Source organism: Carlito syrichta, unplaced genomic scaffold (assembly GCF_000164805.1).
Source record: "Carlito syrichta isolate Samal-C Ts95f unplaced genomic scaffold, Tarsius_syrichta-2.0.1 Scaffold305571, whole genome shotgun sequence".
Classification (NCBI taxonomy): domain Eukaryota; kingdom Metazoa; phylum Chordata; class Mammalia; order Primates; family Tarsiidae; genus Carlito; species Carlito syrichta.
Genome location: NW_007249667.1, coordinates 915229 through 941717, shown reverse-complemented (window position 1 = coordinate 941717; position 26489 = coordinate 915229). Strand labels below are relative to the sequence as shown.

The 26489-nt window shown below is 41.4% G+C and overlaps 1 protein-coding gene across 4 annotated transcripts in view; it reads left to right on the top strand.

Moving 5' to 3' along the window:
• The window catches only part of ST7 (suppression of tumorigenicity 7), a 215718-nt gene that overhangs the window by 175429 nt on the left and 13800 nt on the right, over positions 1 to 26489 (top strand). For 3 of the 4 annotated variants that reach the window (XM_021714283.1, XM_008061759.2, XM_021714282.1), the window contains 2 exons: positions 985 to 1087; positions 19139 to 19289. In XM_021714283.1, the coding sequence (XP_021569958.1) occupies positions 985 to 1087; positions 19139 to 19289 (254 nt within the window). Of the gene's footprint in view, positions 1 to 282; positions 419 to 984; positions 1088 to 19138; positions 19290 to 26489 lie in introns of all 4 variants that reach the window. The other variant, XR_002482178.1, reaches the window with a different exon arrangement.

The following is a 26489-nucleotide window of genomic DNA, read 5'->3' as shown; positions in this document are numbered from 1 at the left end:
GAGTTGCCATCACAATGGAAAATTTGCCCATTTTATTTAGGCAGGTGAATGGAGCATATAGAACTTCCATGAAGCTCCAAGGATGATGGGCAGGTGAAAGAGCATAGATGGCTTAACTGTTTTTGAGTTCCTAAACACTTCCGCTTCCCCCGTACAATCCCTTTGTAGCAACGAAAGCAGAGAACAGGAAAACAGCCTCTGCTGTGTCAGACAGGTTTGCTGTTAAGTGTGTGTGCACTTCAAGACCGAAGTAATTTTCTTTCATTCTTTTTTATCCTGTAGATCGCCAGTACCTACTGCAACATCTTTTCTCCCTACACAGCGACTCCAGCTTGGGAGGGCAGGGCCAGGGTTGTCACAGCTTCCCCTGTGGTGTCTGCCTGCCAAGCACAGCTCTGGAGTTAGCCCTGGGTGTGAGGTGAGAAAGAGATTGCATGGTCTGGTTTTTTTCATTCACTTGGGCAGGTGTCTCGCCCGCAGTTTGGGCGTGCACACTCCCCTGCCGGCACGGCCCCAAGCAGGCTCTCCTGCTGCTGAAGCTGCAACGGCTTAACCCTCCATCGCAGCACTGACATGGGGTGGGCGCCTCCTTTCAAATCCTCCCCAGTTCTGTTTTTAACCAAGTGCGCTCTTCTGTAACCTAGTTTTCTCTTTTTCCTACCTGTCTGCCCTTGTCAGTCCTCCCTCTTCCCCCACCTGAGCAGGTACCTCATAGTAAATTTAGATTAGTTATTTAGGCAGAGAGACTTGACAGCTGAATTTAATTTCTGCCGCTATTAGATGCAAGCACGCTTTCCGCTTCTGCTGGGGTTTTTGTTGGCCTCGGTCTGAGGGGTCACTCAGAGTTTCCATAGAGTGGAAGTTTGGAGAGCTGGTGCCGTTGGCTCACTGTGGTTTTATGGGCCCTTGATGTGCAGATGCCTTTTCGGGTTGATGCCCAAGCAGTAGTCCCAACTGGATGGTGTTTGTCTTTCTGCTTTTCAGATTCTCTCCCGAGGCTGCCTCTCGGCGGGGGCTGAGCACAGCAGAGATGAATGCAGTAGAGGCCATTCACAGAGCTGTGGAATTCAATCCTCATGTGCCAAAAGTGAGTCTGCGGAATCCCCACAGGAACTCGTTAGGATAGCTGAGAAAGTGGTCACTGACCACAATGTCATGAGTACGCCCAGTAAAACTAAATTGCAACCAACAAATGTTGAGGCCCTGTGTAGTCTGTGGGCATTAGCCCTAATTTTTAAGCAAAAGCTACACTCAAGAGGCTCTGAGGGTTGGTTTTCAGAGTTCACATAATGAAGGTAAATCGCTGGACCTTGCTCAGGCAGGCCACAAAGCCTGAAATTGGCAAAAAGTAGCGATCCCGAGAGTGTTGATGCATTTGATAGGAATTTCACACCTACACTAGACCAAACTCAGGAAATAAAACTTGTTGTGAATAAAACTGGTTAAAAAAAGTAACTGACTAATATGGTATTCCATGTCTCTATAAATAAGTGATGAATTAGTATTGTCAAGAGAATAATAGAAGATACCTCAAAGTATGAAGTTTTCTGATTTGTGAGCGCTGTTTTAGTAAGCATATATAGTAGAAAATATTTGTCTTAGTTGTTAACCACATGATTGACTAATTAATAAATACCCAGTATTTCCCATATATTTTTTATGAAATTTATTTTAAGGAAATCAAATTAGGGCAGAGGATATTTCTGTAATCTTTTATTCAGGAGATGAATATGCATTTATAATTTACCTGTGTTTGAATGCCTGCTCTATGATAGACATGTGAAATGAGTGCCATTTTCAGTCTCACTATTGAGCACATTTTGACCTCTAAGAAACTTTCTGCAATTCACATCAGGTATAACGAGGCATAACTTTCTTGACAAAATGTCTCATGAAGACTTACTCATGCAAAATGACAAAGGAAGGCTGTTTCATAGTTGTGTTGTAGTGTAGCAAGATGGTGGGGGCGTGTGTGTGTATGATGATTTGTGGAGTTACCTGCTTGATTTTGTTGATATCCAGAGTGCCAGAGATAAGTGATCTAATATCATTCCTGGGGTTTTACTCAAGTCAAGGTCATCTTTTCACTTAACAGGAAATTGAAGAGTGCTACACAGTGCCACGTTTGAATAGGATGCACTTATCCATCAGTTCTAGTGGATAATGACCAACATAGTACTTGTAGATTTACATGTTGTATATATGATGCTAAAGATATATCTCCTTATTTTTCACCTAAGCTAAAAACGTTTATACAACTTCGATTAAAACTTAAAACTAATTATGAAAATATTGTCCTGAATTACAATAAACTTAGGTCATCCATTAATATTTATTGAATGCCATTCTTTAACTACAGAGTTATTCTGTGGGTATAAATAAGGCTCTTTTAGAAGTGATATTGGACAATAGAGTCCTGGATTCTGACTGTGTCATTTATCCACCATAGACTTTGGGCTTAGCATCTCTAAACTCAAAGTTTTTCCTCATTTTTTAAAAATATTTTTTATTATGATATTGTGGGGTAGAGTTAAGGGTTAGGTATACACAAAATGACACTGTTTTTTTTTGTTGTTTTTTTTTTGAGTTGGAGTCTCACTCTGTGGCCCAGACTGGAGTGCAGTGGCCGCTCCCGGCCACCGCAGCCTCGACCCGCTGGGCTCCAGCGATCCTTCCCCTCAGCCTTCCAAGTAGCTGGAATTACAGGCATGTATTACCACGCCCGGCTCATTTTTTTGATTTATTGTAGAGATGAGGTCTCGCCAAGTTGCGCAGGCAGATCTTGAACCCGCAGGCTCAGGCAATCCACTCACCTCGGTCTCCCAAAGCATGGGATTACAGGCTAAGCCACTGAGCCCGGCGATTTTCCTCATCTTTAAATTAAGGTAAAAACATAAGCCCTATCTTCTGTGATAAAGGCCAAGTGAGATAATATAGTCAAAGTTATTTAAAAGCACTTGAGCACCATCTATTTGCAAATGATTAAAATTATTGATATTTGACTTGTTAGGGGCTCCTTATATTTAAGACACAGGTTTTAACTCTTCCAGTTACTCTAACCAGAGCCTTGTAATTCTAGGGCACAAGATAGAAAATCAATCCAATACTTGTTGGTTTGATATTTTGATTGAAGTAGTCATTTAATTCTATGATAATGGCCTGAAATGATTAATTGAGCCTCTAGAAGAATTATTAATGTAAGCCCTAAGAAATAGTTAAGGTTGCCATGGAAGAATTTGACAGTCAACTAACACTCCACCTGCAAAATAAAATTATTCTAGAAGTGGATATATTTTAAATACTCAATTGCACTGTACTTTCTAATCATGAAACTGAGAGAAGATAGGGTATCTAGGTAAACTGAGTCTCACACTTTGCTTTGTTGGTGATTGTGCTGAAGGGTAGACCTGTTTTCAGATCCTCTTTATTTATTGACAGTTTCTTGGGGGACCCTGTGAGTCACTGGGCCCAAGTGTTCAGAATTAGTCACAAACCTACATGCATTCTATATGCAATGTGCTCCAAATATCTTTTACACATTTCTGCTTTTTATTGGACTGCTTGCTAATACGTTAGCAAACACACACACACACTCACACACTGGAGTCTTTGCAGGCAGAGAATAACCTTAGTTTTAATTAGACATCAGTGAAGGATATAAACTCTTGTACTATTGGCCTAAGAAGGGACCTTAAGGATCATCTAGGTCACCTTCCCATCCTAAGCTTGACTCTCTCCTAGTAATGGTATTATTGTAATTATTTTTATGGGTTTCTTTTGAATGTTTACTATATGCTGAGCACAGTGCTAACTGAACTACATATGCCCTGTCAATTTTTTTCATAACAACACTGTGAGATGTATTATATCTATCCCTATTACATAGATGAGGGCACTGAAGGTTTGGAGAGGTTAAGCAGCCTGCTCTTGGCCATACAGCAAATATATGACAGAGCCTGAACTGATTCTGGGTTATCTGCTCTTAAATATTGCCTTCTACTGCCTCCCAGACCCCACCAGGGGGCAGAACAGCCTAGTCTTGAACCCTTCAAATGATGGCGGGCACATTGCTTCCCAAAGCATTCAATTTCTTATGGACAATTCAGATTTCTTCAAGATAGTGTTATTTTAAACACTTCTGTGGCTGCTTATTCTTCACCACAGGACGTTATCAGCAGCTCACCACTGAAATTTTTAGTATCTACATATTATTTTACCTCATTACAGTCTTCTCTAAGAGAAAAAAGAATACCAAATATAATAGCTGAAAATTGCCTTCCATAAATTTTCAGCTTAGCTTCATCTGATGCCCATTAAGCAAAAGTACACAGGAAGAATTCCACCATCCAATGATAAGTACTAGTTATTTACCTCAGCCTCTACAAGAATTATTCATATAAACTCTAAGAAATAGTTAAAGCTGCCATGGAAGAATTTGGTCCAGTCATGGGAGGAGGATTGCTCTTAGTAACTCCATTCACCTGAACACACAGGGAGTAGGGAAGAAGTGTTACTACAGGACTGAGAAATAAATAAAAATGCTTAAAAAAAAAAAAAAAAGCCACTGGACTCACTCTTGAGAGGGAGCTCCTTATGTGGTCAGCTAGATGCTAAACACTAGAACTGCTGAAGTTTTAGACAGCAGGTTACTGAGGTGGAAGCAGGCCCTTAGACTCATCATTACAAATAAAATTATCACTTCTATCCTAAGAAACTTCTGCTGTGTCCCCAGTTCCTTGAGGGATAAACTCCTTGGGAGATTCTTCAGGATCCTTCATAATCTGACCCAGTTTATTTTTCATTTTCTCTGGCTCCTTCTAACAGTCTTTCCATCATTCCTGTAACATCCTCCTCCCTTTCCCTCGTTGCTCCCTCTGAGGAAACCCTCTCATCCTTCACCACCATTTGAAGTCACGGGGAAGCCTCTTCGTTCTCCTCGTCAGAATGAGTCTCTCTCCTCTGTGGTCTCTCATAAAGTGCGTGGATTGTGTACTTGCTGTTTGTCCCTTTTTGAGGACAATTGGGGGTGTTGATTCTGGCGGTTTTCAAGAACAGAGCACACAGTCAAGGAGACAGAACCCTCTAATCTATTAAAGGTTGTTTTCCATTTAATGGGATTAAAATAGGAGCTTTGCCTTGAAAGGGCGTAGTCTCCATTTTTAAAAGAAAATTTCATTCATGTGATGCTGGACAAATGAAGTGTTACCCTCATCTCAGTTCTATCCTCCATCTCTGTTTTGTTGTCATTTATTGGCTTTTGGGACTTTTTTTCTGCAAATGTGCTCCCCCGTACACCCTGCTCATTCTCAGCAATTTCAAGATTTACATTGGGGTAGGGGTAGACATTTCTGTCAGGGATCCACTAATTACACAGATCTGAGTTAGCTAGTGCTTATGCATTCTTAGTGTGCTACATGTGCACCACTAGTCTTTCCCTGCAAGGAGACATGTTTTTGTTTTGGAGGATATTACATTAGCTCCCTCAGAACACTGAAGATAAACTTTTGTTTTCTGACAAGTTTCCAAAGGATGACTAAATTATTTGTTTGTTTACAGCTAGTATTAGGTGTGTTTTTTCCTCTATAGTGATATTACAGAAACAAATTTTTTATAAATAATTAAATATATATTAAAGCATAAAGAAATCATAACATTATTGTCTAGTCATATTTAAAACTTTGTTTCTATGCATTTTTAATACTTATACTTAAATATTTTTTAAAATTAGCATAAGGCTTTTAACTTGGACTTCGGTGTTGCAGGTATATTGTTTCTGGAGAGGAACTGTCAGATTTTCAGAGTTCTTTAATCTTAAAAGGTTATCTTCTAACCTAACATTAAATTTGAAGTATTTTATCCAGATGCCTTCAGACCTTTTTGAAATATATCTATGACTGAATACTTTTTTTTGGATATTTCTTTTCTTGTGGGTATGTGGCAAAAAAGTAACATGAGATCAAATTTTTACATCAGTACAGTATTGTACATTGATGTACAGTAGATCTTTTTATGTTGCACAATTGAAACTCTAGTCTTAGTAAACAGCATCTCCTCATCTTCCCCTCCTTCTAGCCCTTAGCAACCACCTTCACTGTTGCTGAGTTTGACTTCTTTACGTATCTCACATAAGTGGAACCGTGTAGCATTTGACCTTTTGTGACTGCCTTGTTTTACTTAGCATAGTATCCTTAATGTTCATTTATGTTGTAGCATATGATAGAATTTCTTTCCTTTTTAAGTCTGCATAATATTTTATTATTTGTATATACCACATTTTCTTTATGTATTCATCTGTCCATGGACTTTTGTTTTCACCACTCAGTTATTGTGAATAATGCTGCAATGAGAATAGTAGTACAAGTAGCTCTTCAAGATCCTGTTTTTACTTCTTTTGTACAAGTACCTAGAAGTAGGAATGACTGGCTCATATGGTCGTGATTCTATTTCTAAGGAACTTCCACCTGTTTTCCTTAGTGACTGCACCATTTTATATTCCCACCAACAGTACACAAGGTTCCAGTGTTTCCACAAGCTTATCAACATTTTTTTTTACAGCGGCCATCCTAACAGGTATAAGGTAAAATTGTATTGTGGTTGTTATTTGTGTTTCTCTGATGATTAGTGATGTTAAGCATCTTTTCGTATACCAGTTGGTCATTTGTATGTCTTCTTTGGACAAATGTCTGCATACGCTTTTTTGCCTATTTTTAATCAGGCTGTTGAGGTTTTTTGTGCTATCGAGTTATAGGAGTTTCTTATATTTTTCCATATTAACTCCTTATCAGATATATAGTTTGAAAATATTTTCTCTAATTCCACAGGTTGCATTTTGCCGTTTATTGTTTACTTGTCTACACAGAGGCTTTTCTGTTTGATGTAGTCCCACATGTCTGTTTTTGCTTTTGTTGCTTGTGGTTTTGATATTGGATCTAAGAAACCATTGCAAAACTAATGTCATGAAGATTTCCCTCCATGCTTTCTTCTAGGAATTTATAGTTTCATCTAGTTTATAGGTCTTACATTTAAGTTTTTAATGCATTTTCAGTTAATTTTTGTGTATAGTGTAAGATAAGGGTCATTTCATTCTTTTACATGTGAATATCCAATTTTCCCAATACCATTTGTTGAAGAGAATGGTCAATTTCTTGAGTCTTCTACTGTAGATATCAGGCTTACACTACAGGTCAAATTCTGTAGTGAACCTCTTTGGACATAAAGATTGTTTAGTCATTAGGATGATTTTCTTAGAGAAGATTTACAGAATGGGAATCACTGAGTCATGTGTAGAAGCAGTTAAAGTTCTTGATATTTATTGCCAAGCTGCTTACCGAAAAAAGATTGTAGCAGTTTACATCAGCAAGCAACTCCTTCTTTGCTATTTCACATACCTTCACTATCACTGAGCAGTTTGTTTAAAAGGGAAAGGAGAGCAACAAACATTTTTGAATTTAAGTACAAGTGAAATTTTGTTCTTTTAGTCTGCATTTCTTTGCCACTGCTAGTAAGATGCTACATTGTTAGTCATTTACATTTATTATTTTCTGATTGTCAAGCCCATTATGTAGAATTCTATCACTACTGGAAAAATACACTAATTATAATGACAGAGCAAGGGACAGTGACCCAAAGGTAGGCCGAGCTGGGAAAGTATCATGGAAAGGGTTCAGAAGTGTTCAGAACAATGACTCCACTGCTTCCTGTCCACAGGACCAGAGGAAAGTATGGGAGGGGAGTTAAAACTTCCTGCCCATTCCCTTTTAGATCAAATGGAGAGAAAAGTAACAGCTTAATAGGTCTGATGACAAGTAAGTGGAATTCCATTGTGGAACTCAGCCAGACATGCGCACTACACACTGGCCCCTTCAGCGTCTCTTCCCTGATACTTTCCGCTCTATTTCTGTACTTGCAGGCTGGGTAGGAATAGAGGCTGCCTAGAAACATGCATTAACAAGTGCTTCTTGGGCCTGAAGATGGACCAGAGAGTGTAGCAGTGGCACCACAATACCTCTGACCTTGAGAACCCTCGGGGTCCCTTCAGGCCTCCGGATTTGAGAGGAAGCTCTAGCATGTTCTGGCTGCAGCTGTTGTCTTCAGGGATTTTGCAGCTTGTAGCTGCTTGGTAAGTCCTTTTTTTGTGGCTGATGAAGAGTTACAGTTACCCATTTCCAACCTGTCTTGCATTCTTTTTTTATTTGGTTTTGCTTTATTTTATTTTATTTTAAAGGTGTGTGGGGTACAAGTCAGGATCAGGTCTACAGGTGGTCATCGTACAGGTAAAGTCTGGGCCTCCCTTTGGTCCCCAGTTGCCTGATTTGAGATCAGATACCCGTATGGATGTTGTGTCCCCCTCCCCCCACCAGATTTGCATTCTTATTCCGATTATGGTAGCATCCCTGCTACCTGCCACCCACCTCCCTAATCAGGTCCTCAACCCCAGCACAGCACTTCATACCTGGGATGAATGTGAATCTTTCCTGTACTCAGGCTCCTTCCTCTCCTTGTCCCCTCTGCCTCTCAGGTGCACAGGCCTGTAAGTCTTTCCTAGGCATGCATGAGGTTTCCTCATAAGGCATCTCTGCCTTCTCCACTTTCATTACAGAGGGAGGATGACTCTGCTCGTGGAGACTGAGGCCCCTCCTTTCTTGCCATAGCACAACTCAGATCTCCCTGTCTGAGTAACAGTCCCCACCACACACATACACTGATGTTTTCAGATTCTCTCACATTTTCGCTCTTTCCCAAACTTTTCTTCTCAGCCTATAAAAAACAAGCAGTTGTTTCATTCCCAAGGGTACTTCTGCCAATTGCAGTTGAGCTCTTGGAGTGATACTCCACCACCCACCCCCTAGGCAAGTGGAGCAGTGTGACTTGGAGGGAAGGAGGAAGTGGCAGGAAACCGCCCCTAGTGTGGGCTGGAAGTCAGGGTTCCAGATGGCCAGGGTCATACAAGAGGTAGGGGCCCACTTGAAAGTCACCAGGGCCGGGCGCGGTGGCTCAGCCTGTAATCCCAGCACTTTGGGAGGCTGAGGTAAGAGAACTACCTGAGCCTAGGGGTTCAAGACCAGCCTGGGCAACTTGGTGAGACCTCATCTCTACAATAAATCACAAAAATTAACCGGGCATGGTGGCATGCATCTGTAGTTCCAGCTACTTGGAAGGCTGAGGCAGAAGGATCATTTAAACCCAGCAGGTCAAGGCTGCTATGGCCGAGAGCATGCTGCTGCACTCAGGTCTGGGTTACAAGAGTGAGACTCCAACTCAAAAACAAACAAACAAACAAACAAAAAACACAAAAGTCACCAGATGCTTTTTTTTTCAGACCAGACTGACAGGTTTGGGCAGCCTGGGTTGCTCTTCTCATCTCTTCCCTCAACCCTGCATTCTATTCTCATTATCAGAGGTGGTAGGGCTCTTGTGCCCTCAGAAGAGAAATTCTTCCTTTTCTGAAGCCACACACCTGTAGGTCTCTGGTGAACCCCAGCATACTGGAACTGATTTTTTTTTTTTTTTTGAGAAAGTTGGATTTATTGAGAGGACAGAGAGGCTCCCACAGTGGGAGCAGACCCGAAGGACTTGCCCTAGAACTACTTTTTCTTAATCAGTATCACTGTGCTCTAACAGAATAGCCAGGAGGCACTCCCCCAGGTTTGCTTCATTGTGGAGGGGCCAGTACTATCCACCAGCTTCTGTATTCTCCAAGGGGTATGGTTCTGCAGCAGAGTCTTCTTTTCCCTCCCAGCAGTGCATTCAACCAGCACTTATTGAGTGCCAGGCCCTGAGACATTGGTTGCAACATGGCCTGTACTCTCAAAGAATGCCCAGTCCTTAAAAGACAGACCAGGCAGTGCCCTTGGGAGGCAGGCAGAGCACTAGGAGACCGTAGGAGTGAGGCAGCCAGCTCACACTTGTAGCTGGAGACAGCAACCCGGATGTGCTATGACTCCTGGAAGCCAGCTCCTGTGTTTCACTGTTAGAAACAGTTTCTGCGTGTGCAATATGTGGAGCGGCCTATCTACAGAATACCCAAACCTCCCACTCAGCTCTGAAAACCTTGGACCTGGTGGTCCCCAGAATTGAGCCTTGGCTAATAGGAATGTCTGACCTGATGAGTGTCATCAAGGAGGGGTCCCCAAGTCACAGGTCCTCCTTACCACCAAACACAGTCCCCTCCCCACAGCCAGCTTGTGCTTGGACCACTCATGGTAGCTTAGCTTTTATTTCTACAAAAACAACAATTTTTGATTTTTTTAAAGTAATAAACACTTTTTCCTTAATGCAGTCTTATGTGAAATCTTAATAAATAAGCAAGTAAAAGAATAACTGCTCTGGTTGAAACTGGGATGAGAAGTCATCCCAGCAACTCCAGGACACCTCTGCATACAGTTTAGAAAATAGCAGATGCCAATGACCCACCACCACTGGAAAATCCCAAGCTTTCAGGGCCCCCACCCTTAGGGCAGGAGGCCTCACACCCACTCTGAGCAGCTGGGAGGGGGCTGAGGACACCCATGCCAGGCCCTGGGATGCCTCAGTGCTGCAGGTAGAGCTGCTGCAGGAGAAAAATCAACACAAATCCCCAGCACCAGGGGGGTTGGCTTTTGTCTTAATATTGCCCCAAATCCCAGAACTATTAAACCATGTGCTCTTCTTACTGAGCCCAACTGGGGGGTAGCGGAAGATGTAGCGGGCCATCCCTGAAGGTGCCAAGGGAAGAGTCTTGCCACACTCCTAACACTCATTTTACCAATAGCTTGGACTTGACAGAATATTGAGGTGAGGACCTAGCCTAATCAGCTATTTCGTTTTTAATGTTTAAGTCCAGGAATGTGGAGAGTCATGAGAAAATATAGAAGAAAGCATGAAGAATGTTATGACAGAAATGCATTCCCATTAAAAATCTACTTTAAAAAAAAAACGCTCATCTAATGTTAATCTAGAAACTCTAATTTCATGGGAATTTCAAGAGGCTTGTGGAAGAAAACATCCTGGTAATTGTATATGCTAATGGAGTATCTACAGGACATTGTTATAGTGATGGAAATTCTATTTCATGCAAACACTAAAGCAGTCCTCCCTTTATATCTTGGTAAAGCTGATTGACAGAGTATAAAATTGCTTTTTAATCCAATTTAGGAAACAAAATGTGTAGTGGGTTTTAGTATTTAAAAATGCTGGAAGCATGGAAGCAGAAATTCAAAATACCCTGGCAAGACTGTCTATGATATTGTATATCAATGGCACATTTCAGAAATATTATTTCAATATAAGTTTTCTTTAAATTGAGTCATATTTTGTTCCAAAGCTTTTTTGGATTAGAGTAGGGAGAATTTATTGTGGAAATACGACCCAGAGGAAAATGAACAGAGACCAGTTTTTACCCACATTTCTCAGAAATAGGAAGTTTCTATGAAGTCTCTTTCTTTAACAAAAAGCACTACAGGTCATCCCCACAAAGGCCACCTCACAAGTCACCTCCTCTGGGGTCAGTCCCACCCAAGCCACCAGATCCTTTGGCCTCTTCTCCACCTCATCCTATCTCATCACGCCTCAGCATTTGGTCCCACTAATAGACCACTTCTTGTGTCTTGAGACCATCCTGGACCCATGACACCTTCTCTCTGTGCCACCCCTGCATCGCCAAGCACTTTCTTCCTCTTTTCCTGTCCTGCCCACCCCTTCATGTTGCTTCTCCAGAAAGCATCATTCACTGTCCCCTTCCTTCTTGGCTGAAGCTCCTCTGTGAGATCTCTGTGCTCCCACTGTACTGCTTCCTCCTCTGGTCCAGAACACCCAAATCTGTGTCTCTAGCTTCTCCTTCAAACTCCAGACCAGCACGCCCAGCTGCCTTCAGGCCTTCTCTCCAGCGATGTTCTTTTTTTTTTTTTTTTTTTTTGAGTCAAAGTCTCCCTCTGTCACCCAGGTTGGAGTGCAATGGCACGCTCACGGCCATTGCAGCCTCAACCTCCTGGTCTCAGGTGATCCTTCCACCTCAGCCATCCAAGTAGCTGGAACCACAGGTGTGTGCTACCATACCCGGCTAATTTTTGATTTATTGTCGAAGAGGCCTTGCTGGCCTCGAACCCTTGGACTCAGGCAATCCTTTAGTCTCTGCCTCCCAAAGTGTTGGGATTATAGGTGTTAGCTACCACACCTGGCCTATGTTCTTTAAACTGTTTTAAAACTGCTTTTGTTACCTTCCCATTGCTAAGCCTCTTCCTCCTCTGGTGTCTTCATGCTAAGTAAGGAGCTTACATTATTCTAGTTTCCTAATTATAAAAATGGCCATCACCCTGGGTTCCTTCTCTAGTTCTCAGATTTAGCCAGGCACTGAATCTTGGGGAATTTCTTCCCCAGCCCCAATTTTGATACCCCTGACCTGGATTATAACAGGAGCTTTCTAAGACTTTGCTTACTTCCATCTCTTCCCTGTCTGTTGATCTTACATGACACACGAATTTCTCTCAAAACCACAAACTGCCCACTCACTTCCCAATTGCCTACTGCAGTGATTTTCAAACCATCTTCCTAGTAGCCATAAGGGTGCCTCAGACCTCTCTCGAGTTCTTCCCTCAGGTTCCCCCACAGCTTTGTTTTCCATCAATTTCACAGATTCTGTTTTAATTTTGTTGTTGTTGTTTCCTTTGAACAAATTGGAATCATCCCTCAGTATCTGTAGGGAATTGGTTCCAGGACCTCCCACTTATACCAAAATCTGTGCATACTCAAGTCCCCACATTCAACCCTGAGGAACCCAGCAGAACCCAGTGTATACAGAAAGTCAGCCCTCCTATACCCAGGTTTCCTATTCCATGAATGCTGTATTTTCAATCAGTGTTTAGTTGAAAAAAATCACATGCAAGTGGGTCTGTACGGTTCAAGCCTGTGTTGTTAAAGGGCCAACCGTATTCTTTAAAAGTTTGAAAACCACAGAGTAACTCAAAGTAAGGGCACCCTCTGGAGCATGTCATGGAAGGCCTTTGACAACCTACTTTTCCTGCTTCAATCCCTTAGAGAGTAGCAGAAAGCCTGCGTTCAAGTGCAAGTACTGCCACATGCAGCTGTGCAACCCCGTGCAAGTTGTTAACTTCCTAATACCTTCATTTTCCCATCTGTGAAACAGAAATAATAATATTAACTCCCACACAGAGTTGGTGTAAGGAGTAACTGAGGTCATGCTTGGCCCGTGTTTGTGCTTAATCAGTGCTGGCAATTACTGTCATGTTAGTACTCAATCTCCGCCAGTTTGTCAACACATCATGCCCTCTGATGGTATGCTTTGCCCTTGCTGCTCTGGCGTCGCCTCCTCCTCATTTCTGCAGTGTGAACTCTTGTTTATTTAATGCAATTGACTCCTATTTTCCTTTTTCTGTGATGCCTTCTCAGTGCTCCCCATTTCCTTAATGCTAAGTGTATACCTCTTACTAAGCTACTCGTCCTGCTGAATTTCGTTGTCTCCTTGTCTATGTATTCTTTCTTTTTCTCCCTCCCTCCCACCCACTCTCTCTTTCTCCTATATGGATCATCCAAGGTGAGGACCTGACCCGATGATTCATGTCCATGCCCTTGAGGTACATTGTGGGTGCTTCCATATTCGTATCCTTGGGGTACTCAGAGGGTGCTTCTGTACTCGTGTCCTTGAGTAATCTGTGGATGCTCTTGTATCTATATCCTTAGGATACTCTGCAGGCCCTCACATATTTTTTTTACTGAAGCAAAGTAACCAGTGTATAGGAGAAGTGAACCGGGAAGTGAACCATACCTTGTGATGATGACCCCCACGTGGTGCTGCAGATCACCAGATTTAATTTGACAGTACAGCTTTGCTTTACTCCTGCTTCCCTGTTGTTCAGTTGGCGACCCTTGGTAGCCAGTTCTCAACTGATTTGCTACTATGATAAAAGTACTAAAGTACTTTACCTAGAAACAGACTCAGTTATCCGTGGGACATGCACACAGGATACAAGTTAATGCTACAGTAATATGAACATTTCTTTTTTATTTTTTTTGTTAGCAAAAATAGTGGCTGGGTGCAGTGGCTCATGTAATCTCAGCATTTTGGGAAGTGGAGGTGAGAAGATTGCCTGAGCTTAGGGGTTCGAGATCAGCCTGAGCAACATGGTGAGACCTCATCTCTACAATAAGTAAAAAAAAAAATTAGTTGGGCGTGGTAGCACACACCTTGGTTCCACCTCCTTGGAAGGCTGAGGTGGAAGGATTGCCAGAGCCCAGCAGGTTGAACTGCGGTGGCCGTGAGCATGCCACCGCACTCCAGCGTAGTGAGACTCTACTCAAAAAAAAAAAAAAAGCTACTATTCAGTGAACACTTATGTGCCAGATACTGTGTGAATATTTTATGTGTATTTATCTTATGTAATATTCAAAATTAAATACTGCAAGATGTGTTTTTATTATTCCAATTTCATATTTGAGCAAACTGAGGCTCAAATAAATTAAATGACATGGTTAAGTCTCAAGCTAAATAGTAGAGCCAGGATTCCAATATGTGCTTCAAAGTTGCAGATGGCAACTGAGAGGGAGTGAGACATCCTGGTGACATGCGCCTCATTCTCCATCACAGCGTGATCTGAGTAAGCCATGGTTTCTTGTAGTGTTTGTGTCCTGTCCCTGCTGTGTTTTACTGAGTCCAGGGAGTAAACAACATTGGAACTCAGACCATGTAGCATCTCTCTCAAATAGCATGTGTTTTACTCTGTGAACTCTTTACTGATGTTTTAAAAATATCTTTTCAGGTTTTATAGCCTTTTTATCAGAGCCAGTTGTGCCAGAGCATTGTAGACATGCAAAAAATTTCCATCTCTGGTTATCTTTTGTTATTAAAAAAAAAAAAAAAAGAAAAATGCTTATTACAAGGTGGGCATGGTGGTACACTCCTGTGGTCCTAGGTACTCAGAAGGCTGAGGCTGAAAGATCACTTGAGCCTAGAAGTTAAGGTTACAGTGAGCTATGATTGCAACATAGTCAACAGAGAGAGACCCCATCTCTGGGAAAAAAACAAAACACACACACACACACACACACACACACACACACACACACACACACTATCTCCTAAAAAAATTACAGAAAATGTGTAATGCACAGAGCACAAAATAAATTAATCCCCCATAAAATCAAATATACATTTTTATTGTCAGAATAAGAATAATATAACTTTCACTTTTATTGGTATGAAAGTTCCAAAAAAAGGGCAGTATTCTTTGGTATTTGTATTTGTGTTGAAAGAAAACTTTAGGATATCTTCAGTCAAATTATTATAGAATGTTAAGATCTTAACAAAAGAGATTTTAGCAGTCACCTGGTGTAGTCTCTGATGGATCAGATCTCTTCTGCAGCTCTCCTGACAGGTGAGCCAGCTTTTGCCTAAATACCCCCATGCGTAGATACTACTCACGCCCAGGGACCACAGCCCTCTCCTCTTTGTATGCTGTGCCTACTTAATGGTCTCCTGTATTGGGCATAAAAAACTGGATTCTGACACAAAAATTGGTTTTGAAAAGTTGCTTCCGAAATTTTTAGAAGCACTGTTTTTCAAGATGAGTGTGATTTGAGACTCGAGAAAGGAAGTTAGAGGCAGGATGGCAGGCAAGATAGCACAGAAAGCTGACTTAGGCAGTAGAAACCCAGTCATTAGTACAGGCAGAACATGTGTTCTGACTTGCGAGCCACAGTTATTCTAATTGATTTCTGCATACTTGTGGATAGGGATCTGCCCTCTTCCATTTATTTTTTTCTTGACAAGTAAGATGTGAAATGTTGTTGCATGCCTTTCTAATTTAAATGTTGCACATGTCGAGAACTGATCTTGCCAGCCATTTTAAGCCTGGCCAAAAACATAACACACTGTTGTTATTAGCCTTCATCATTGGGTTAGGGCCAACGATTTGTTTAGAACTATAAAGGAGTATAAATCTCCTTATAGACATAACCTCAATCTGCCATAAAATAGATAAGATGAGAAAGCAGAGCTAGGTTTCCTTGGTGAGTTGCTTTGGTTGGTCTCTCGAGGCTAATTGGAGCAGGGATGTTCACTCTGAGAGACTTCTTGGGAATTAAGATTTCAATTTAATTTGATGTTTTTTGTAAATATTACCTTGACGTGCAAGGCTCTGTAGGAGGTGCAGAGTGGGGGAGGGATTTAAGATGAAGATGACAAGGTTCGTGATCTTGGGGGTCTTATGATTCAGCTGAGAAGAGACACATGGATAATGAATATAAGGAGGTCTGTGAAAAGTACACACATGCAAAGATTAGAGAGAGCTTAGCATTAAGGAGAAACAGAGCATTACCTTACAGCCCACGTCTGGGGCTATGGATGGTGTCCTTGAAGCCATATGCATCCTATTCAGCCTGTAGGCTGAGTAAGCCATCTGTCTCCCACACGTGTGCAGCACTATTTTTCAAATGTGTGTAGATGCCCTGGTGGCCAATGATACTTTTAAATGCATTTTTGTTTTGTGGAATTTATTGTAACTTTTTGTCATGTTGTATATTTTCAGTTGGTAGATACTACACTGATAACTCCTATCATGGGCATCTGTGAAATGTTTTTGTGTTAAAAATGGGTTAGTTATTTGAAGTTTGGAAACCATTGTCTACAGCAGTCAGTGCTGTTCAGAAGAACTTTTTGTACTAATGGAAATGTTCCCTGCATTGTCCAATACAGTATTTATAAGCCATATGCAACACCTGAGGACTTGAAATATGACTTGAAATCTGACAGAGAAATGGAATTTTTAATTTTGTTTGATATTAATTAATTTAAATTTAAGTAGCCACATGTGGTAGGAGCCACCATGTTGAGCCACTGCTCAGGGCAGAGCTATAGTATCTCTTAGTCAGTAATTTTCTGAACTGCCCACCCCGTCTGCCAAGTTTCTCTGCCCTATTTCTTACTAGTTTATTTTCTATGCACAAGGCCCACTTCTTCTCAGGTGCCCTGATTTCTGACGATTCTCTAGGCCGGGAGAAGTGTTCTTTCTTAGGTGCTTAATGAACTGATTTTGAAAGCCTTTCCTGATCATAGAAATAAAAGGAATAGTAGTTTACACTCTTTCAGCCACCAACTGATTCTCAGGGGCCTTAAAGAGATTTTGGTACCCCTAGGACACATGAGCTAGTTGTTTTCATATTTAGTTTGTTTCAAAGTTCATACAGCATGATCCTTCTTTAGAATTTGACTATTTTAAATCTTTTTTATAATCAATATTTTTATTATGATATTGTGGGGTACAGTTAAGGGTTAAGTATACAAATATGCTTCGTTCAGGCACCCTTGTTGATAAGAGGTGTCTCCCCTTCCCCAGACAGATATTTACTACCCACCTCCCTTCCCCCCCCATAGTTTCCCAACACTGACAGATATTTAATCCCACCTCCCACCTCCCTTCCCCTCCCCCCCATAGTTTCCCAACACTGCCAGTCATTTTCTTATGGTAGTACGTTGGATGATCAAGGTCCACTATATGAGTGAGAACATGTGATACTCAGATCTTTGTTTTTGTGAGAGGTCACTCAGTATTATAGACTCTAGACTGACAGTGGTGGGAAACTATGCGGGGGGAGGGGAAGGGAGGTAGGATTAATGGTAGTAAATATCTGTCTAGGGAAGGGGAGACACCTCTTATCAACAAGGGTGCCTGAACGAAGCATATTTGTATACCTAACCCTTAACTGTACTCCACAATATCATAATAAAAAATACTGATTATAAAAATCTTGAGGATCTTATGATTTAGCTGAGAAGAAAGACACATGGATAAGAAAGACCAGCCTGGAAAGGGTCCTACTATTGCAAGCCTTCCTCTCCCATCTATTCCCCATGTGTCAACTCTGTGTCTCCCTCTCACTTCCCTACTCTTCCTGCTTTGAGACCAGAACTGGAGGTTTCTTCACTTGTCAGATCCAGAGGGAGGAAGGTTTTGACTGCTGAGCCAGGATGCCCGACTGTGTTCTCCCGATTTCTTCTGGGCGTTACACCCCAGCGCCAATGTGCCAACAGGAGAGGAAGCTTCTGGGCAACTGGGTGATGCCTCAGCCAGATGACAATGAATCATTGGTTGTGTGTCACCATCTTCATGCTGTGCATTGGGACTCTTCCACCCTTCAGCCTCGCTCATGAATCGCCACTGACAAAAAAACCCACAAGCAGTTACTTCTGATATTAAAATATTTGAACACCTCTTCTCATAACCTGCCTTTTGCTGTGTGCATTCCTCCTTCGTCTGCTATTCTCTCTTTCGAAGGAGATGCCTGGGCTGTTGTGACGGTGGTATTGGTGGTTGGGTGCGTGTGTGTGTCAGGATGGACCAGGGATGGCAGGTAAGGAGTGAAGCACAGAGAGACTGCCAGACAGCAAAGAAGAGGTGACAATTCCAATTCTAAAATACTTTCCTAAACATGCCTCCCTTTCTATTCTATACTAAAACAAAAGGAAAATGGGAATTTGGATATTCTTCCACCCCCAGGATATGCATCTGGCTTTTTACTCCCACTCCCTTTGCAGAAGACAGCAACAGAGAAGCATAAGCTCCTTAGGACGGGTCTAGCAGAACATTACAGTCTGGGATTTGTACTGCACCCCTCCCTCGAATCTTCCTGTGCTCAGGCTGCCACCCTTCCTCCCTGCAGCATCTGAACAACTGTGGGTGACTCTTTTCACAGGTCAAGGTCCTTCTTCGTGATCTATCTGCATAGAAAAAAATAATGGGCAATGCTACTCAATCTCAAATCTCTCCAGTGCAGTCGGTTTAGCCTCATAACTTCTTAACCTTCATGTGTCCTGTTCATTGTATATATTCTAATTCTGATTCCAAGAGTATACCAGATTATTATGTCTTCTGCATTTTCCTTTATGCTGTTTTACGTCTATAGATATTTCTTTGATTAGAATATCTTAACCTGAAAGCCTGTGATCTTCACCATAGGAAACCAGTACAAGGCTAATCATCTGTCAGCAAGCTTTGCATTGCTGAATGTTTTCGTAATTGCCTTCAAATGTAGGAATGAAGTTGCAGATTTGGTGAAATGGTGACTTTAGGGAAATCAACTGCTCTATTTCCATTATTGAATTCCAAATCACTATGTGTTAACACCTCTGCTCCTGCCTTTTTTATTTCAGTACCTACTAGAAATGAAAAGCTTAATCCTGCCCCCAGAGCACATCCTGAAGAGAGGAGACAGTGAAGCAATAGCATACGCATTCTTCCATCTTGCACACTGGAAGAGGGTGGAAGGGGCCTTGAATCTTTTGCATTGTACATGGGAAGGCAGTAAGTAATTTTCTTTCTTTGAAACCTATTTTTAAGAGCATGAAAAGAAGCTAAGCCTGTTTTTTCCCTGAGTGTTTATGATGAATAATGAAGATTTATATACATATAACTCCTGTTTTATGTGAGGGCCCATCACTAAGTTAATGACATAGACTTGATGTAGACAGTTAATGACGCAGACTCTCCCATTCCTCAGTGGTGGTGGATGTTACTGTGGTGATGGCATCTCCACAGCTCAAAATGGCAAGTTCATACAATAGATGGGCCAAACCTGGACTGTTCTGCAGAAGAACTCCCTACCATCCTGAAAACCCTCTTTGGAGACTCAGCAGCCCCTCAGCATCATGGTCATCTCTGGCATGGGCTAGGCTTTGTGCTAGACTCTGCCTACTTCTTGATGGATCATTTCTTGATGATTGGCTAAGAGCCAGCTGTCCGTCACTGGGACTAGATTGGCCACACACAAAGGCATGGCAGTTATATTTCAAAACAAGAGCAGTGGTCATTGAACCCTACTGTTTAGCAGGAGGTGTAGCATTCAGGTGTGAATGGATAAATGCCAGGTAGATGGATGTAGAGACAAATAATCCAGGTTCATGCTGTACAGTTACTATCACTCTGTGTAAGGAGAAGAGACTCCAGTGGTGGGTGAAACATGCTCCCTGCCTTGGAAAAGCACGTTGTCTAGTTGGGAGGAGTAACCAGCAGCATGTGGCAGATTTTTCAGAAGGGAGAGGTCTGTAGGGTGGACTGGTCATGGGTAACCTTATGAGTCAGATGAGATTTGAACCAAGCCTTGAAGAACTTGGACAGTCAGTGTCCAAGGACACTGTGTGGAGAAACAATAAGTGGTGGGGCTGTTTGGAAGAGTATAAATTAAGGGGAAAAGCCCGATGATGGATTATTGGACAACATGTACATTGACACTCTGTGAGCATGAATTTAAGCAAAACAAGTATGACATGTAGCTTGGGTTTCTTTTTCTTCTCATGGGGACACAACGATAAATGTTAGAGTCTTCTGACAAGTTTTTCCTAGTTCACCCCTACTCTGATCAACCTCACAAACAAGTGTCTTTTGATCCTTTCACTCCATGTATCTGCTTTCATTTTCATTTTGATAATCTGCTCCTCCCTTTTCCTGCCCTTCCCTAACCCAGCAGGAACCCAGGCTGGTGCAGGAAGGAAGGTGGAGAGAATAAAATGGGGTGACACTAAGACAAGCGGACAGAGATGGCACTCAAAGTTGATTGAAAATCTTTTGTTCAGTTTTGAAAATATTTCTTTAGGGAATTAATAGTGGATTTTCTTATATGACTTGATCTTTATAATTTAAAGGCTGTTGACTTAATCAGTGTTCCCACTCCTACTTAGTAGCCTGGTCAGCACCAGTGGCTGTATGTGGATATATTAAGACATCGCACACTCCACTCATGGTGCATGTGGGCATGTACAGGGTTCCCTCTGGCTTGGGCCTACTGTTGCATTTAAGGTGCTGTATCAGAAAGGAACAAAATCTGGGCATGGTGGCTCATGTCTGTAATCCCAGCACTTTGGGAGGCAGAGGCGAGAGGATTGCCTTAGCTCAGGGGTTTGAGACCAGCCTCGGCAACTTGGCAAGACCTCCTCTCTACAATTAAAAAAAAAAAAAAAATTAGCCAACCTTGGTGGCATACACCTGTAGTTCCAGCTACTTGGAAGGCTGAGGTGGAAATATCGCATAAGTTAAATCAGGGCTGCAGTAGCTGTGAGCGTGCCACTGCACTTCAAAAAAAAGAGAAAGGAGCAAAAGAAATGTGTATGTATACATGAGAAAGAAGAAAAAGCCCAGTTGGATTGAACATGAAAGGCCTTGCCTAGTGTTCCTTGTAGAAAAATTAAATGGACAAACTGACTTACCAAATATGAACATTTTTGTAGGTTGGCATCTTGGAAACAGTAACAAGTTTATCAATTGTATCTGATTGAAAAGAAAGTTACCAGTCCTATAGAAAGGTCCAAAAAAGGGGGCGGGTGAGGAGCAATAAAGCCATGGTGTTAGGGATAGGTCACTATAAAAAACAAAAATCCTAGTAGGACTAACTGGAAATTATGTTAGGAAATCAGTTATCCATGTAATCAGATAACAATGGGGGGAATACTCTGACCAGCTGGAAAGGATCCTAAGATTGAGAGAAATATGAAGTCACATGGGAACTTGCAGAATCAAGCAGGGTCATCATATGGGGGATTTAATTTCCTCAGATTAGATTGGCAGAATGCTTTTTGTGATAAGAAGCAGGGGGACACAACACAGTATGACAAGGCAATTAGGTACCGATAGAACAGGAAAATTCTGCATTTGAGCCTTACAGGCAAGCAGGACCCACTCCAGGGAAGTGTTTGTGAAAGGCAGGTAGCCATGATCCCCGCCAAAATCATTCAATTTTCAAAGAGAGCATGACATTCAATTTTAGAAAAGAGAACTGTGAACATGCTTACTATGGACTAAATGCTGGAGAATGCCAAGAGCCCTGAAGAGCGTTTGTACAATGGGAACTTTGCAGAGAATCTGCACTTACCTCATTTCTTATGCTCCTCCTGATAGTGTTCTGATTAGGCAGGACAGTGATAGCCATCTCAGTTTTTCAAGAGAGGAAAGAGTCATTGAGATTAGTGACTTACTGAAGGTACTGCAACCACTGTTGGTAAAGCCAGGATGTAAACCCAAGTTTACTTTTCCTTCACTCCACTGAATAGATTAAAAACACAAGGGTCAGGCACCTCAGAAATATTTGCTTGGAAGGCTACAATTTAAATTTACACAACTATGTACAAGCTAGTGTATACTTACTGCACCTCACCTCTCTCTAGTGTTTAGAAAGTTTGCCAGCCCATATAAAATTATATTTGGTTGTTCAATATTGACTTAAACATTTTACATATAGATTAAGACCAATTTTCTAAAATAAATAATATGTTTGTATACACAAAGAAAAGAAACTAGAAATAAATGTGCCTGTTTTAAAGTGGTTACTACTAAGTGGTGGATTTTTAAGTGAATTCTTTTTTTCTTCGTTTGCATTATTCAAGTTTTCTATAAAAAGCATTCATGTTTGCTACAAGCATCAATAGGTATATGCACGTACATTTGCACATATATGTGTATACATACGAGGGAGGACCTAGAAAATGGAATTTATTTATAAAAAATTGCGAATTTATTCTTACATGTTTAAACTTCTGTCACCTTTAAAGTACTCTCCATTTGATGCAATACATCTATCGAGATGCTTTTTCCACTGCTCAAAATGGTTTTTGAACATGATAGATTTTGATGCCTTTTAGTATTTCTGCCATTTTTTGTTTTATCTCTTCCACATCGGGAAAACATTTCCTTTTGAGGATTTTTTCATCCAGGGAAACAAAAAAAAACCATCTCTCAGGGTAAGATCGGGTGCGTGGGGAAGGTGGGGCATGGGGGACATGAAGTTTTGGGTCAAAAACTGCTGAACTCACTCATTGCAGTGGGCGGGTGTGTTGTCAGTGGAAGAACCTGTCACCTGTTTGCCACAACTCAAGACGTTTATTCTGCCAATTGTGACACACCCTTCTCAAAACTTCCAGATTAAAACTTTGGTTGACTGTTTGATCCTGAGGAACAAATTCCAAGTATACTACAAGGGGGTCTGCCCTCCAAAAGATAATTCTGGTTTTTTGGGGGGAGGGTCTCCCCTCATATATTTAGAAAAAAAAATCTTTTATTACAAATGCTTTTGGTCCTTTTTAAAAGCAAAGGTTTAAATCTGTCATGCAATTTAGAGGAAATAATTACACTCCAGCCCCAGACGATTGTATACAGGCTTTTGACTTCACTTCTTAATCTCTGTTCATTCTAAGATTAAATGGAGGTTCAGAGCTCTGGATTTTAAATTAGAGGACTTGGATTAGAATTCTAGCTCAGCTGCTTGTAGCGGCATTTTGCCTAATTTATCTGCTTTCTGGAAACTGAAGTACTGAGGCTGTTGAATGCCACACCCTGCCCGCCCAGGGTGGTGTCTTCAGGGTAGTTGCCACAGCTCCTCTCAGGGCTGCTGGCCTTGCTTGGGCAGCCAGGGCCTGAGCAGAGGAGGCTGCACTTCCCCCAGTGCACCACTTGGTGGTGCCTTTTGACATCTCCAGCCGCCAAATTTAGGCTTTCTCCTTTGAATCATTTTTTTCTTCGTTCTGAAATTTAAGGTCTTTCCTCAACTCCCTTCCAACTTTTCTTTTTCGTTAGAAAGAAGATTCAAAGAGGAAGGTAATAGCACCTAATTTTATCGGGTTCCATGTTAAAAATGATAGTCAGTTTATATTTTGGAGATTAAAAAAAAAATCTTAGTTCTGCCAAAAGTGTTGGTTGGAGGGCAGGAGCAGAGGTGTATTCTATTTTGCATTTTGATGAATTTTTTTATGTTGGAGCATTAGTCATCCTTAATTAGTGGAATTAAGTGAGTTTTCCACCAATCAAGCTGATAAAACTCCCACTTTTGATAAAACCCCAAAGTCCAGCTGATGTATGGCAGAGATTGTTTGAGTTTGAAACATATGGTGGTTTAAAAAAAAAAAAAAACCTGAATCCTCAACCACAAATACATCAGCATTTCAAAGGTTTCCAAAATGTTTGATTCATCACTGTCCCAGCCCCTGAAATTACACAATATGTTCCTCAAAGTCAAGATAATTAAGAAAGGACAAAAGTTTTAATTTACAAGATTGTATTAATGTGTTTCTTAGTTTATTACACAGGTGTCACCTTATCTGAATTATACTTATTTTAAACACTGTAGGTCCTGGCTATCCTCACACAGGCACCCCCACAAGTATGAGCTGAATATAAAAGACATATAGACATTAAAGGTCTTATTTGAACTGCTTCTTATTTACAAGGGTATAGCGTCTTAGGGGGCTCTATTTTAAAGGCACATCTTATGGTTTACCTGTATGAATACTGATGTGGTAAGGATAAGTCATCCTCCTACCTTGATCTTTTCAAGGCTCTGTTTTAGCTGTATTTATTTTACAAAGCAGGGTTGCCTGCTGACTGTAACTGTGAACTTTAATTTTCTAGTTCTATATATCAGAAGACTAGTCTGCCATGGGGTAAATCACTTAGCCTTTCTTTGTTTCCATTTTTTTTCCACTTGACCAAGTATGACTCTTTATTTTCTTTTTGGAGATTTTTTTCCCCCAAAGAATCCACTAAATAATGTATAAGATTTGAAGGTGGTGTTTTTCAGGGGAATTAAGGCAGAGTATTTCCTTTGAGAAGGGAAAATGGCTCATTGTTGAAGCAAAGCATGAGATTATGATTCTAATTTATTCTCTTTGAACCTAATGGCAAATGCTTCTTGCTGTAAGATGTGGTTCTTAGGGCACTTCCTCTAACCAAATCTGTCTTCCATGGGGCTGATACATTTTGGACTACTAAAAGAGAAATTCCACCACCCTCCCCCATAGATCCAAGGCTAAGTTTTATAATGTGGGAGAAAGCAATGATCAGCTAACGTCCCTGGTCATAGCTAATTCACCCTACTAGCCTCATCATATAAGGCTTCTCCGCCTACTGCCCAGGAGAAATACTTTGCTTTTTTCATTTATTCAGTCTTGGTGACTGGCTATAATTTGGATCCGCCTGAGTTTTTAAAGAGAAAATTCTGTCTCTTCCATATTTTGCATTAATTCTCTCATTACTTTATTCAACAAACATTTATTGAGTCCCTCCTTTGTGCCAAGCATTGGCGATACCAAGATAAATTTGACTCTGAAATGCTTTGGGAGAAACATTAATGTGTGTGTGTGTGTAGTATATATAAGCAAAATATTATACACATATAATATTATATACATACACATGTGGTATAGATAGACGATAGATGGCACTACTTGTATCCACATCATCTGTCATCACAGTGGGAAAAGAGTGTCACTAAAATTTAGTGAGTCTGCTGGAAAATTCTAGGATTTCTCGTCAAAACTGGAGTGGAATATTATTTAATCCAACCAAGGGAAAGTAATTTTCCCAGGACCATAGAACTAGATAGTGAAAGAATGTGGGTCATAGCTCAGCCTTTTGACTTTTGAATTTTCTTCATTGCTTCCCTCCAAATGCCTCACTAAAGACAAAAGGCCTTCATGACTGGTTACCTACATTGTGGTCAACACTGAGAACATGAAGTTGGCAATTTGGTGATAACTTTCTGTTTGATCATTTGCATTTCTAATTGTTAACAAACAAGCAGGATTTTTACTTACAAGCTGGTGTGTGACCTGATAGAGAAAGCAGGAACTTTCGGGCTAGTGGAGAGGGAGGGGAGGTAAAAAGAGACCCATTTTACTGAACAGCCAGGCACATACGTGTGTAGACACCTTGACCCCTGCTGCCACACTTAGTCTTTTTACCAGCCATGTGAGGTCTGTAGTATTTCTGTTTCACAGATGAAGAAACTGGGACAGAGTAATGGCCCCTCCAAAGAGGTACATTTGTCAACTCAGTCAGGTCCCATTCACCCGCTGGACCATCACCTCAGCCGTTCTCCTGTTAGAGGCGCATAGCACCATGATGCTTTCCTCCTTGGTGTTCATCACAGTGGGAACTTCAACACTTACTTTCTTTTTTGTTTTTTAAAGTTGGAGTCTCACTCCATCACCCAGGCTGGAGTCAGCGGTACACACGCATGGCCACCTCACTGTTGACCTGCTGGGCTGAGGTGATCCTTCCGCCTCATCCTTCCAAGTAGCTGCAACTACAGGCAGGCACTACCACACTGGTCTAACTTTTTGATATATTATAGAGACAAGGTCTCACCAATTTGTCCAGGCTGGTCTTGAACCTGTGGGCTCAGGCAATCCCCTCACCTTGGCCTCCCAAAGTGCTGGGATTACAGGCTTGAGCCACTGCACCCAGCCAACACTTACTTTAATGATTACTGGATCACGTTTCCTGCACTTGCTGGTGACTCCGCAAGGGCAAGACGGTGTGCATGGCCCACCTCTGTATCCTTATTACATGAGAAGACGCTCAAGTGACTGAATGTAAGAGGTAGAGTTGGAATTCAAACTCAGTTCTTCCTATTATGAATAATTATCTGAGTTACTCTTCAAAAACACTCTTCATGGACAAATCAAATATCAAAAATGACATTCTGTTCCTGTCTATATAATGGATAGGGTGAGAGGTCAT